Genomic DNA, 15,349 nt, shown 5'->3' with positions numbered 1-15,349 from the left:
CACACACACACAAATAAAAAATTTAAAAAAAATAAAAATAAAAATAATAAGAAATATTGCACATAGGGTTGGCTAGATAGCTCAGCAGACTAAAGCACCTGCTTAGGCAGAATACAGCAGCTGGGGTTTGATCTCGGCCTGCCGTGCCAAGCTGGCCCCACTCCCAGTGCATGCTGAGACAGTGATTGAGACTGGGCGTGGTGGCAAACACCTGTAATCCCAGTGCTTGGGAGGCTGAAAACAGAATCACTGAGAGTCCGATCTGCGTAATGAGACCCTGTAGACCCTGTATTAAATATATATTTTTTTTAAAAGAAGGATATACTGCATTCACTATAAAGAAGAATCATAGTTCTTGTTACAGTGAGAACATGAAGTGAGAAGTCTGGGTGATTTGCATGAAAGTCAGAAACTTACACATGCATGTGTTGGGTTATATATGGTTAACAACTTTCTTTAGTATTTTCATCATGTGCTCCAGAAAATCAATGTGACACGGAGGATGTGAAACTTTGAGTGTAATCCTCCACAAGTCACAGAAAGTAGTCCCCAGGAATGTATTCATTGATCTGATGATGTGTTCGTTCAGCTACCATGTGATGTGCACAGTATCCGAGCAGAACGGGCTTCTGCCTTCTGAAATATACAGGCTGCTGGGAAGAAATGTGTAGGGCTCATTCTGTCTGTAGCAGAGAGTAAGAGCCATCTTTAGATAAAAGCAGTCAATGCATGCTGTCAAGCATTCATTTCAGGCAAGAATCTGAAAGAAGGAAGCTAAATGCAGTATGCCCAGTCTGTAGTGGTTTAAAAATTCAGAAGTTATGATCCAGTGGAGGGCTGCACAGATGAGCCCCAGACTTCTCCCTCCACACTATCACTGCAACAAGGACTAGGGTTCTTCTCTATAGTGTGTGCAGTATTTCTTAGGGGAGGATTTTTTTCATGCAGCTGGTGGAATCACTCTTCTATTTTTATACATATATAGGCTCACTTGTAAACTGGAATAAGCAATTTATGTAAGAGAAGAGAGCATGTCATTGAGTCATAAGTTTTTATGTAGCCTTGTGGAGCCCTTAGGGGTAACATCAGAAAACCCTCAAATGCCTATTCCTGCTTAGATTTGAATATCTGGGGCCAAATCTGATCCCAAAAGCCCTTTTTAGTTAGGCAAGTGTAAATGCTGCCATGAGGCAGATGTTTAGGAATAAGCCGGGGAAAGGGCGGATGGAGTTGAAGGGTGATATCACCAAATGTCATGGACGTCAGGGTCTATGTGAAAGCCAGCTACTCAGTGAGGGCATTAAATTAATGATTTTGAATCAGATGAGAGGTGAACCCTAAGAGAAAGGGAGTGATATTAGGAACAGTAGTAGCTACTTCTGTAAATATTATACAATATGATTTAGATAGTCATGTATAAATATAAACTGAATTCTCACCTCTGGAAGGCTTGGAAACAAAGAATAGTTAACAGTTTTGTATTCACTTAGCAGCGCATTGTGAAACTTCAGAAGAAGATCCTGGCCTGCTGCTCTGGCTTTGTGTCTGCCCATCATCTGTGACTGTGTTCAGGTGTTCACTCTCATTCACTTTTCATTTGTAATCGCAGGTTCCCAGGCACTGTTCACTTGATCTTGATCACAACAAAATCATGTGATATCACAAATAAAGATGTGCCTTTTCTAAAATGTAACACTTACAGATGAATGTCCGTTTTGTATCTGTGTATTCAAAGTGGTTGGGATAGATATATAGTTACATTCTGTTAATGAATAGAATGATTTGTTCTAATGGTGTTTGTAAATAGGATCACAAGTCCGCATCTTGTACAGCAATTAACCACTAAGAAGAATATATGCAGTGTATTATTTGTTGAAAAATAAAAAAAATAAAAAAATATAAAATAAAATAAAATGTAACACTGTCCTTAGTAAAGCAAACTATGTAAAATCTTTTTAAATTATCTGTTTATTATACTTGCATTATAGGAAATTGAGTTTAAGGTGTGGGTAAGGTCTGTCAGCTGATTTAGAAACACATCTAGAAAGTGACCTAAATAGCAAGAAGTGGCAGAAGTATCAGTGCCCATAAGGAGCACTGGTGTCCAGGTAGGAGCTTTGCAGGTGAGGGGCAGAGATTACAGAGAACTGGAGGCAGAGTTTTGGGCCTCTGTGCCAAGAGCAGACCACAGCAGCATGAAGTGACTTTCTCAGGAATTCAAGGAAAAAAGAGGCTGTTATTGAGGAGAAAAAAAAAAAAAAAAATGACAGCACTATTTGTTTTGTTTCCCTTCAATCAAGAAGAAAAAGCTAAAGTTCCCTGTATAGGAATATCATAAATCAGGACTGAAAACACAATGTGATTTTACAAATAATGTCACTCTCACAAGCCTCATTAGGAGAGGAACTTATGCACACATAAATGACAGAAACATGTGCTGTAGTATTTAAGTTTTTAAATAGCTTCCCCACAGGAGACCAACTTGTGCCAAATGAAAATGAAAAATGTTGGCTGTCCATGCTTCTTAACTCTAGCTCCCAAAAGGCCAGATGACAAAGGGTGAGAAATAGAGATTTGGTTCATTTAGAATAAAACAGAATAACTTGTGTATTTTAAAGACTCACAGGTAAAAATTCTACAGGCTATAACCCTATTTTGCTGGAACATTATGTTTTTGTGAGAATTAGATTGTGTGACTTCAGATTTTTTTTCCCTTTTCAGGGGCCAGCCAGATAGCTCAGTGGACTAAAGCACCTACTTAGGAAAAGCACAGGGATGAAGTTCAATCTGTGGTATGCCATGCTGGCCCTGCCCCCAGGGCACGCTAAGAAGGCGACTGAGACTGGGTGTGGTAGTGCACACCTGTAATCCCAGCACTTGGGAGGCTGAAAACAGGAGGATCACTATGAGTCCAATCTGTGTAGTAAGACAGACCCTGTAGACCCTGTACTAAATACATTTTTTTTTAAAAAAAAAAAAAAAAGAGTATTTTTTTTGTCTTTTCATTGAGATGGGCAGGTGATACTTTCCCTCCTGTAGCTGGCTGAATTTTTCCACTGATGAGGTATTTTGCTAAGTGATGTACTGACCTCGTACCCCTTAACCTCTACCCTTCATAAGCAAATCCTCTCATCAGGATATTGTGACACTCAGGAGTTAGGAACTGGAACATGAGTTAAGGACAAAAACAAAAAACAAAGGGTTCTAAGGATTAAAGGAAAGCACTGAAAAATCAGAAATTGTAGCTGGATCCTAGCTATTGCTGGTGACTAGAACAGTTCAGTATATTGTGGGAGTCTAGGCATCATTTAAATATCCTGTCCATCATCCAGGAGTTATTGTGAGGGTGGGTGTAGGAAAGAGTCTGCTCATAGATTAGGTTTTTTTTAGTTTCTTTTTTTATATATTTGTGATACAAAATAATTACATTCATGTAATTATTACATGAATGCACATGAATTGTTGGTAACTGTGCACACTGAATCCTAATCATTTTATTCCATGCTCCTTCCTTTCCTCCCATTGTCTGTCTCCAGAAGATCTAGCTTGCTGTATCAACATTTAGTATTACTGGGTATGGAGGCTGATGGCCAGATACCTTCTCTGAAAGGTCTCTGAATGGAAAAACAGTTTTGTACTGCTTATAAAAAGAATTTACTGCACAGTGAGAGATAAGGATCTAGTTTCAATCTTCTGCAGTTGTCCAGTTTTCCTACCACCACTTGCTGAATAGGCTGTCTTTCCTCCAGTGTTTGTTTTTAAAACAAAATTGATCAAAATTTAAACATTAAAACAAAAACATTAAGTCCACTGGAAGATTACATAGGTAAAATACTTGAAGACATAGGTGTGGAAGATTATTTTCTAAACAGAACTCAGTTACACAAGAAATAAGAGCAAGAAGCTACAAATTAATTATATCAGACTAAAAAAACCCTTACAGCAAAAGAATCAATTAGTGAAGAGTGAAGAGACAACCTACAGAATGAAAAAAAAAATTCAGCTACTCATTAGAGAGAGGACCAATATCTAGAATATATGAAGAACTCAAAAAATTAGACCACCTAAAATTCAAGACCTGGTCAAGAAATGGGCAAGAGAAATGAACAGACATTCCATAGAGGAAGAAGTACAAATGCTCAACAAATATATGGAAAAATGTTAGAGAAATACAAATTAAAACAATAGAAGATTCCATCTTATATCAGAAAAAAGTGGCAATCATTAAGAATCCAAACAATAACAAATGCTGGCATGGCACAGCTGTGATAAAAAAAGAATCCTCCTTCATTATTGGTAAGAATGTAAACTAGTGCAACCAGTATGGAAATCAGTATGGAGATTTTTTTCAACAGAAATGAGAAATTCCATATGACTCAGCTAACCCCCTTCTAGGATCTTCCCCACTGGGTTTAAGGCATAGCACTGTAGCACTAACGGCAAACTTTATAGAGAACGAGTGCCCAGCTGCACCCCAAAACCCACTTATTTATTATAAAATGCTAACACTGAAGTTAAACCTGGATTCTGACTGACCATACAAAAGATTGGATGAGTTGCAACTCATTAGTCTGGATGTCATCACCTGGCACTGCTAGTCCTTTCCAAGCATCAGCATGGCCCTTATGTACACTATTATCTGATGCTCCGTTTACATGCCAACAGAGAGGGTTCTGTATGTCCCATTAGCACATGTGCCGTGTTACCAGACAGTGATCCATGCATACTAATGTTTATAGCAGCACAGTTCATTAATAGAAAAATCCTGGAAGCAGCCTATGTATCTGTCTACAGACAACTGGATAAATAAGATGAATCTGTATAATGGAATACTACTTGACTATAAATAAGGACAAATTTGAGACATTTGTACAAAAATGCATGTACCTGGAAAATATAATGTTGAGTGAAATAAGTGAGACACGTAAGTTTAAATACCACACGGTGTCTCTCATTTTAGTTAAGGCAAAGTTTAAGCAATAAGAGTAATAAAAGAAGGGGAGAAGGAGACAAGGGATGATCTTTTGCAAATAGGATGGGGTCCATGGGATCGAGGGTAAGGGTTAAGGGTTGGAGAAACAAATAGAAGAAAGATAAGCCTTGTATAGGCTCTTTAAAATCTCAGTAAATGTAAATGCTTTATGCATTAACATGAAGTAAGAATAATATCAATAAGAATAGAAAGAGGGAGGGGCTGGTGAGATAGCTCAGTGGTCCAAAGTGCCTACTTAGGCAAGCTTAGGTAAGTGTAGAGACTGTGGTTTGATTCCTGGAAACATATGCCACATCAGTCCTACCCCCAGGGTGGGCTGAGCCAGCCACAAAAAAAAAAAAAAAAAAAAAAAAAGGATGAAAAAGGGAAAAGAATGAGAGGAGGGAGGGAGAAGGAAGGAAAGGATTATGTACATGTACCCACTCTCTAAGATCATCATAAAATGTACTACGAGTATGTACTAATAAAAAATAATTGGAAAAAAAGTAGATGTCAGTTTAGAAAGGGGTTTCTAAAGCAGAAATTCTGGGAGGGATGTATGCCATGTTGTGGTAGTAGAAGGAATACAGTCACTTTTACCTGTACACTATGGCTCCTCACGCTGCTTTTCTCCCTGCAGATGGATTTCACATTGCGATCCAGCCAAGTCTTACGCAGTCTCCTTAGAATTACTTGGCCTCTTCCCTTCCTTTCCCTCTTCTCATGTTTTTCTTTCTCTCTTCTCTCTCACTTTCCCCTCTTCCCTCTTACCCTTGTCTTCCTTTTTCTTTCTGCCCTCCTCCCACAGTTCCTCTCTTCAGAGAGATAAAAAATTGTAACCCAATATGCATTTAGCTGTTATGGCACAAAGATCCTCATTTTATAGACTAAATGAATGAGACCACACTTTATAAATCTAGGGCTTTTCCACCCCTAAAAACTCCTCAGAGATGTAATTTGCTTTTGCATTTAATTATAGGAGTGGCACAGAATAACTTAACACAAGGGTTCCTATTTATATGAAATATTGACAGGAGTTCTAGTCTTGAGAACCACTGGTATACTAATGCTCCTACCTTTCCCAACTCTTGCTCTGAAGGGGAACTTGACTTTTATTTCCCAATTCAAACTCAGCTTTTATTTCCTAACTCATCATGAGGAGAAACTCACCTCAAGGACCCTTAGCTTGAATTAAATATTGGGAATATTCTAATGACCTGTGATTTGAAAGTAGTGTATTTGATTCATCATCTTTAAAAAAACAAAAAAAAAAAAACTTGGGAAATTGAAACTTCATTAAAGGGGTCTGTAACAGAATACATAACACACCTATAATTCTTCCTGCCTCAGTCTTAATGACTGACTGGAGTGGCTTTGTAAGCACAAGGGAAGCCCCCACCCCATACTTAAGGTATTTTTTCTTTCTTTTTTTAAAAAAATGTATTTAGTACAGGGTCTACAGGGTCTCACTACACAGATTGGACTCATAGTGATCCTCCTGTTTTCAGCCTCCCAAGTGCCAGGATTACAGGTGTACGCCACCATGCTCAGTCTCAGTTGCTGTCTCAGCGCAGTCTGGGGGTGGGGCTGGGCTGGCACAGCATGCCAGAAATCAAACTGGGGTCCCTGCGCCTGCCTAAACAGGCACTTTAGTTCACTGGGCTATCTGGCCAGCCCTAGGTATTTTCCTTTTTGGGAGATGGCCCTAGGAATAGCCACCCTGAATTGCATAACTAAGCAATTTAATTACTATGTTTCTAAAGTGGCTCTGTTTATTACACGTTAGATATTTTGGGCTCTGGTTATGAAAACTTTTCAGGGTACAATCCTCTGAGTTTGCAGGTAGAACTAAAATTGCAGACACCCAGTGTTTAACATTTTGTTTAGGAAGAATGGAGAAAAGTAATGTCCACCAAACTAATGATTCTTTAGGGCAACATGTAACCATTTCATAGAACAGGTTTTACTTCCATATTTCAAAGGACAAGACTTCTTTCTTAGTGTCCTTCCCCAGTTGCATTCATTTTCTTCCCAGAATTATAGGGAATACTGGGCTGGCCAGATAGCTCAGCAGATTAATGTGCCTGCTTAGGCAGACACAGCGACCAGGGTTTGATCCCCGGGCATGCTGTGCTGGTCCTGCCCCCAGGAAGAGCTGAGATGTAGACTGAGACTGGGTGTTGTGGCACTTGCCTGTAATCCTAGCACTTGGGAAGCTGAAAACAGGAGAATCACTATGAGTCCCATCTGTGTAGTGAGACCCTGGAGACCCTGTACTAAATATATATATTTTAAAAATTATAGGTATTATAATTTAATGACAGTGTGCCATTTTAGCCAGTTTTATTTGTATTGTAAAGTTGGTATCCCTCTTTTGGCACATAATCTCATTTACTCCCTGTTTTCAAGGTTTTGCTACTTAGTTTAATTGCTCATTAGAATAATATTTTGTCCACAGGTTATATTGCCAGGATGGAGGCTTTATTAGAGATATAATAATTTAAATTTCATTTTCAGTTTTACTTCCATGTTTCTCAAAGTATTGATGATCACATACCACAAAAACTAAAAGATAACTAGTATTAGTTAGCTAAGAGTTTATTATAAAATGATCCTCTAGACCATTGGTTCCCAAAATGAGAATTTGGAAGTTGACCAAGATAGTTGGTCTGTTTGAAGTGGGAATAGTCTCCATGTCCAAGCTAAACTTAGTTTCTTTTCTCAAACCTGCCTCCCAACCCACTCTCTTTCGTTTGATGAGATGGAGCTGCTGTCTACTTCACTCTTGGATTCCTTCTTGCTCTTACTTGTCAGATCCCATTGATTAACTTGAGTAGCGCTGGGGGTGTGGCAGCATGGCTGTCCTCACCCCCTCCCTGTCTCACTGCCCTGGTCTGGACTACTGCTTCTCTGTAATCTTTCCTCTACCCTCTCCCACATACTGCTTCTACTCCTTGGAGATTTCTTTCTACAGCATTATTTTCTGTACCACACTCCTCCTGGGGACCCCAGTGTCTCTAGGATAATGCTTCTCAAACTAGAGTTTCAGAACTCCCTGAAAAACTTGTTGAAACACTGATTACTGAATCATACCCCCAGAATTTTTGGTTCAACCTCAGTACTTCTCTTTTCTAACTGGGCTTAGTGCTGTCTAGACAACAGACTCTAGGATGAACTCTTGCTCCATTAGTTCCATGTGTGCTCTCTTCTGTCCTTCTTTTATTTTTATGTACCTCTTTGGTTCTAGGGATGGAACCCAGAGCCAGGCAGGCACTCTGCTGCCAAGCTACATCCTCATCTCATCTGCATTTTGAGTTCCTCCATGTTCTTCTCAGCCAGTACACCTTGGAGCTTCTTTGAGAACAAGCTTGTGTCTTATGTACTTGATTTCCTTCTGCCCCATTTATAGCTCCAAGAACCCCTCTGCAAAATGAAGAACGAAGTATTGCTTTAAAGAGCTTCTAATAAGAAATTACCTGAGTAAGTTAATGTCATGCTTAGAGGTAGGGCAGGCGTCACCCTAAGCAGAGTCACAAGGAATTCCCCAGCTGGCCAGGCTGCCTGTACCTCTAGGCTGCATGTAGAGCTGGATGGTGGGCCCTGGCCTGCAGGAGGGGTTTGTGGCAATTGGCCCTGGTGCACTGTGCACGCCTCTTACCTTTTTCACTCCTTACTTTTCTGTAGTCTCTGTTGCTGTGTCTCTTTTCTTTACCCTTCTTTCCTTACTAGTTTTGGTGCCCTACATATTTTTGATTGAATCAGGCTGAAGAGATTTGTGATGCTTACTAAAAAAGTAAAAAATTCTTTCTGATTTGAGTCTATTTGTTGAAGTAAAAATAGAATTCATGTAGTACTTCTGTTTTAGTTAGCATATTATTGAGTATGTGATTAATAGTCTATACATTCATATTTTCAACATTGATTTTCTTTAATTGAAACAAATCATGGAAGTGAACATAGAGGATCTCCATTTTGCTATCAAAAAAACCCCTCAAATTAACCAATAATGTGTGATTCTAAAATAATGTTTCCATCTTTATGTATATGAAGAATAATGTCTTTGCTTTTTAAAATACCATATTAAGCCAGGCATAGTGGCATACTCATATAATCCAGCTCTTGGGAGGCTGAGGCAGGAGGATCTCCATGAAGTCAAGGCCAGTCTGCGCTCACAGGGAGTTCAAAGCTCACCTGAACTGCATAGGGGGACCCTGTTAAAAAGTACTGTATTATAGCTGATAATTATGTTTGCAATCATGACATAGATTTTAGAAAGTTTCTGCCAAGATAGAGAAGGTAGTATGATGATTAACATATATTATTGGGTCATATTTACTTCAGAAATAGTAGATGAAAAGGTAAGCACAAAAGCTGGGGAATTTACTTGATAGGCAGAAGCCTTAGGTTTAAATCCCAGCAATGCAAACAAACAAAGAATTAAGCATGCATATGTATAGTAGTAGGTACTGAAAGAATGTATTTAAATGTGTAAGCATAGGAAAAGTTTGGAAGTAACTTATCAAACTATTAGTGCTAGTCATTCTTCCTTGACATACTTTTGAGCTATTTAAATATTTTTAATGGCATTATAAATTATAAAAAGGCAAAAAGCTTATTGGATGAGACTTGAATAATCCTGATTTTAAAAAATCCAACCTGGGAATGTGGCATAACACTTTCCTAGCATATATGAATTTGTTTGATTTCCAGTACTGCAAAAACAACCCCTCCAGAAAAAAAAAAAATTCATGAAATAGATTGCCAATGGACTCTACACAGTCCTGCCAGTTCCACCTGTGCAGGCTCCCTTTACTGTGAGACCTTGCTCTTTGACCCCTGCTTCGTGGAGTCATGCCTGTTTTCTTTCATCAAACCTCAAGCCAGAAATCACCTCTCCCACTTTTGTACAGTCCTTTCTTGTGGTACAGAAGTCCTTACATCACAGACTAATTTTCTAAGAGTTTCCTCATGTTTGCAAATGCAGAAGGCCCTGCCCTGAAGTAAAAAAGAAAAGAAAAAAAAGAAAAAAAAAAAAGGAAAACTTGAGCTTTTGTCAGTCTATAGAAAATGCATCTGAGGTTCCTGTGGATACCTGGATCCCTCTTAGCGTCTCTGTGGCCCAGGAGGGCTCCGCAGCTATCCCTGCTACTGCATGAGGCTGGGAGCTGCTGTGTCTCCATGATTAGAAGTTCTTGTACATTTCAGATATACTTAGGAGCCAACAGATAGTGATAGTTTCGAGAAAGGTGTTCAGTGACTTCAAATCTGTATCCTTATTCAACCTGCGGACAAAAACCAAAAAAGGCTTGTCTCTGCACCTTCATATATTTTTGTAACTGATATTCTAAACTGTGATATTCTAAACTAAATGAAATTCCTAATATTATATTGCCATTCGTGAGAGATGAAACAGGAGAAATAATTTCAAGAGGAATGTTGTATTATAGTGGGAAAACTGAATTGTGTATAATTTCCACCAGATCTGAGCAGAGCTGTCCTCTGAGAATTGTTACAGTGTGGGTGTAATGGGGGCACTTTCCTGTTGTCGTCTCACACTTTTTGGCTTTGGCTGGCAGGAGAGATGGTTATAGGTCTGTGTGTCTCTTTTCTTTTCTCTTGTTTTCCTCCTTGTCATGGCTGAGTTGTTTTAGCTTAGCTTTTCTGCATTCACTGTGTGTGTAGTAAATGATTTCTATTAGCATGTCAGCAAGTCCTGCACTTTCTTCACTCAGTGAATACTCACTTGAGTAGTGAGTGACAGGGATACATTGTGAGCATGTTAGAATTTTATTCATGTGTGTGTAATTGACAGATAGAAATTACATGTATTTATGGTACACAATAGAAGGAATAGATTCAAGAGATCTATTATACCAGATGATTGCTATAGTTATTTAAAATTGCTAAGAGAGGAGATTCTAAGTGTTCCTGCCACAGATAACGTAAGTAGGGAAGTATGTATCCAATAATCAGCTTCCTTTAGGCTTCAGATCATCATATCAAAGGGTTTTTATTTTTTAATGCTTTTCTCTGCCTGTCTTTTTCAACAGGGTAGTGATGGTGCTCGAAGGTCCACGCTCCTTGACAGTGATGAGCCCTTGGTGTACTTCTATGATGACGTCAGAACATTATATGATGTTTTCCAAAGGGGCATTCAGGTGTCAAGTAAGCCTGTTGCTTGCATCTGTGTGATGGTCATTTAATGTTTCTGTTTAAGAAAGAGTGACTTTAGTTCCAAAACACAAATCTTACACCTACACAGCATTGCTTATGTGTCTTTCTCTCCTTCTATAATTTGTCTGGAGCCGGTCCCAAAGCTCGCTGTCCCTTCCAGAGCTCCCCTCTGGCCAAATATTGTATATCCATATTTTATAGAGAGTCCTAATGGGCTCATGCTTCTTGTAGTAAAGAAACCTGTCAGTTGTACTTCATGCAGTGTTCTATCAAGTTTACTGGCTCACTAGTTCCATATTTTGAGAAATAGTGATATCCCAAGGAAGCAGTGTCCTGCCCCAGACTTTGGATATGTTGGCTCATGGGATTCTCCTTAATCATTAACTGAAGCATGAGAGTACCTGATACCTGGTACCCATCTGCTCCCTTCTGGGGCCCTCTTGAATATGCTAGTCAAGACTGCCTTGGCTCTCTCCAACCCCCAAGCTTTTGTGTGCTTTTAAAAGTTTTTCTGATTATAAAGCCTGTAATTTCCGACCCCAGCCAGGGTTAATTCTTATTCATCTTTTTTTTCTTCAGTACTGGATATTGAATCCAGGTCCTTCAAATTGAAATACACTTCTGGCCCTTTAGGGCCATGTTAAGTTGCTCAGGCTGGGCTTAAACATGTGCTCCTCCAGTCTCAGCCTCCCATAGTGCTAAGAGTATAGGTGAATACCATACATCTGGCTTCTTTTAAACTTTTAAAACTCATGTTGTATTTTGCCTTTCTATAAAATCCCTGGTCTGTCATTTCTACCCACTACCTCCATGTAGACATCTCTCCCCTTTTCCATCTCACCATCTTATACCTACTTGAATAATAACCCTTTATGGCATAAGGTGTTTACTTGGCTTTTTGCTCTACCAGCCTATGCTCCTGGAGGGCAGCACAGTCCTCTGTCATCTCTTCCCATGGCACTGACATAGTGCCTACACACAGTAGGTGCTTTGTTGAGGTGTCCTCCATGAAGAAGAAATAACAATACCCTTTTTTGTTTTAGTTGCTTTGTTTTCACTTGTACTAGGTTTCTTTGGACAGATGGTCTTCAGGAATCCATACTTTGTTTTTTAAATCTTTGGTTGGCTGGCTTGTATTTTTTTCCATTGTTAGCTAGATTACAAACTCTGTGGTCAGGGACTAGGGGATAGTGCTTTATCTGTGTTCCACGATGTGTTACAAGCAATACATATTCAAGAAGCGACTGTTGTTTTACTTGGTAATGTGGAATTGGATTGCTCAACTCACCTGTATTTAGCCCAGTGTTCCCATAACAAGTTCATGAAACCTTACTTTAAGGAGAAAACAAGTGTACTTGTGTATTGTTTAATTTATAAACTTTGGGAGTGTTAGTATTGGGGACTGTTCATGATAGTAAATATCCATAAGGTAGAACAGCATAGAATAAACTAAATGAAATGTATTTGTGTGGGTGTATAAATATACACACACACACACACACACACACACACACACACACACACATATTCCGTTATTAACAGTGAGTATGGTTCATGTAGGAGTATGGTGACTTAGTTGTACTTGGGCTGAGTTACATAATTTTTTTGGAGTAGAGTTCCCCATCACCTAGGGGACCTTTAAAAAATATGAAAGCCCAAGCCTGATCCCCCTGTAATAGATCAAAGATTTCGTTAGTAGGGCCTAGGTATAGTACACTTTTTAAACCCCACAGATGAGCCTGGAGCTCGTGTACCACTATATTAGAGCTACAGTCAACATAATTTTCCATTTAGTACATATTTTAAGATGTGCAGACCATATGTTCCTTTTTACAAACACTTAGTACAACCTCACACAACATTTAAAAGAACAACTGTGGCTATGTTCTGGTAGAATTATGTTTACAAAGACAGCAGTGGGCCTGATTGGGATCTTGGCTGTAGTTCACCAGTCTGTTCTTGAGGGGTAAAATGGGACCATTTCTTATGGCTAATGTATTTTATCTGCATCTGAAGACAATATCTGATAGAACTTGCCATATACTACTCTGCCTTTGTTACAGTTTCTATAAACCCAAAAGGGTCTGAGAGTAAGACTCTTCCTGTTTTCATCAGCACTCTTTTAGGAATAGCAAAGAAGCCCATGGATGTCCTGCTTTCCAGCTGACAATTGAATCCACACAAGCATACTTCTCTAGTACATAGGTCTGGGTAATAGGATCAGGCTTGTCGTGGCCCAAGGTGGGAGCATCCTCCTGCCTTCTTTCCCAGCCTTATGCATCTCCAAACCAAGTTAGAACGCCTTTCTGAATTAAAACCTAGAATGGTGAAGCCAGTTGGGTAGAGCACTTTCTCTATTTCTTTGGCACCTAATTTGGAAGCAGGACACACCTGATTTTCTTAATTTTGCTTTCATAGTTACCATCTTGTTTCTCCACTGTATATCCTTTCTTCATTTTTGTTTTAAGAAAAGTCAAGTAACTTCATATAATTATGGTTCTTCATGATTCTAGTTAATACTTTTGGTCATGGGTACAGGATATAAAAAATAAATTTTTCTTTTCATGTTCTGAGTTCTCAGACCAAAAAGGGTCTGAGAGTAATTGCCATGAGAGACTGAAAAGGGCTTCACTGCTATTCCTAAAAGAGTGCTGATGAAAACAGGAAGAGTCTTACTCTCAGAAGTCCTTTAACTGCTATAGAAATTTTGAGAAATACCTCTTCTGAAAACCTGAAAGCAGGATTTCTTTACCACTTAGCTACTGACTCCTGGTCTAAATCAATAGTATCTTAAAGAGGAATCCACAAATTGTGTGTCTATAAAAGTTTTTTTTAAACCAGGTGTGGTGGCACATGTCTGTAATCCTATCCAGAGGCTGGGGCAGGAAGATTGCCATGAGATTAAGGCCAGGCTGGGCTATATAGTAAATTCAAAGCTATCCAGAACTACATAATAAGACCATGTCTCAGAAAAAAAAAAAAAGAAGTTGTGTTTATTTTTTCTCCTGTTTATCCGTCTCTCCTCCTAGATTTAAGAAACCAAACCAAACAAAATTCAGACCAAAACCTAGGGAGAAAATATTCTTAATCCTGACTCATCATTAATAATTTTTATCTATGATTATTTTGTAGAATAAGGTGAGATACATATTACAACATAGAAATATTTTACACTTGCCAATCTTTGCTTTGTCATTATTTTCTGTTTTCTTTCTCTTTTTTTGTAGATAATGGCCCTTGTTTGGGTTCTCGGAAACCAGACCAACCTTATGAGTGGCTTTCCTATAAGCAGGTGAGTTTTGTGGCTCTGGACTGCTCCTTCAGGCAGCAGAATGAGTTCAAAGCTATCCAGAACTACATAGTGAGGGCTGCAAGGTTCTCATGGAGTGTATTGCTGGAGCTCTCGGGAAAAAATGGAGCATACTTGGAAAAACATGACCCAAAAACTTGGGAACAACTAGTTGGATAATCACTTTATTTTAAAACTGATGCAGGTATATTATAGAGTGCAATTTTGAAAATAAAACTGTAGTAACTGCTTATAGCAGGTGACTCCTCCCAGGATACCCATGATTATTCTTCCGTGCCTGAGCCACATGAGGAAATTTGGAAGACCTACATTGTAGTATCTTCTCATTCTGTGGACAAGGAATACCTCCCCCTCAAAGAGGCATGACTTGTCCAAGGCCATAGGAGATCAGTGGCAAATCCAGAACCAGAGGTCAGATCTGTGTTGGGATTTCTTGTCTATCATATGGACCCTCATGGTGTCCCTGCCAGCTTGCTGTGGGTGTGACATTTAATCTCACAGGAGAAGTAGGAAAAAGCATAGATGATCCACAAACTGTGCATTCCTGTGTAAACATAAGGGAAGGTGGCATCTGGCTATTTATATATATATCACTCTCTAGTCTCCAGTTATCAGTGGCCATAATTGGTGTTTTATTAGTCATAATATTTTTTTAAGGATTTATTTATTTGTCAGGACTTTACAATTTTTAGTTTATTGATATATGTATACAGTGTACAGTGTTTGCATTCTTTGGAAATGAATGAATTCTTTTGCATGTATGGAGCTGGTACGTGTATATAACACATCCCAGTGCCCCCTTTTTTTTTTATCCCTTTGTCTTTCCTCTTCCCTCCCTTTCCACCCATCACCCATCTCTTTTTTTTTCTCCCCTGTGGTACCAGAGATTGACC

The 15,349-nt window shown here is 39.0% G+C and overlaps 1 protein-coding gene across 5 annotated transcripts in view; it reads left to right on the top strand.

Annotated features, from left to right (window-relative positions):
- The window catches only part of Acsl1 (acyl-CoA synthetase long chain family member 1), a 76,183-nt gene that overhangs the window by 27,414 nt on the left and 33,420 nt on the right, over nucleotides 1–15,349 (top strand). For all 5 annotated transcript variants that reach the window (XM_023699607.1, XM_004639778.3, XM_023699606.1 and 2 more), the window contains exons 3-4: nucleotides 11,023–11,137; nucleotides 14,374–14,438. In XM_023699607.1, coding sequence (XP_023555375.1) covers nucleotides 11,023–11,137; nucleotides 14,374–14,438 — 180 coding nt within the window. The remainder of the gene's footprint in view (nucleotides 1–11,022; nucleotides 11,138–14,373; nucleotides 14,439–15,349) is intronic.

Source organism: Octodon degus, unplaced genomic scaffold (genome assembly GCF_000260255.1).
Source record: "Octodon degus isolate 3935 unplaced genomic scaffold, OctDeg1.0 scaffold00114, whole genome shotgun sequence".
NCBI lineage: Eukaryota > Metazoa > Chordata > Mammalia > Rodentia > Octodontidae > Octodon > Octodon degus.
Note: the sequence above shows the minus strand (reverse complement) of the source record. Positions and strands in the feature narration are given on the sequence as shown.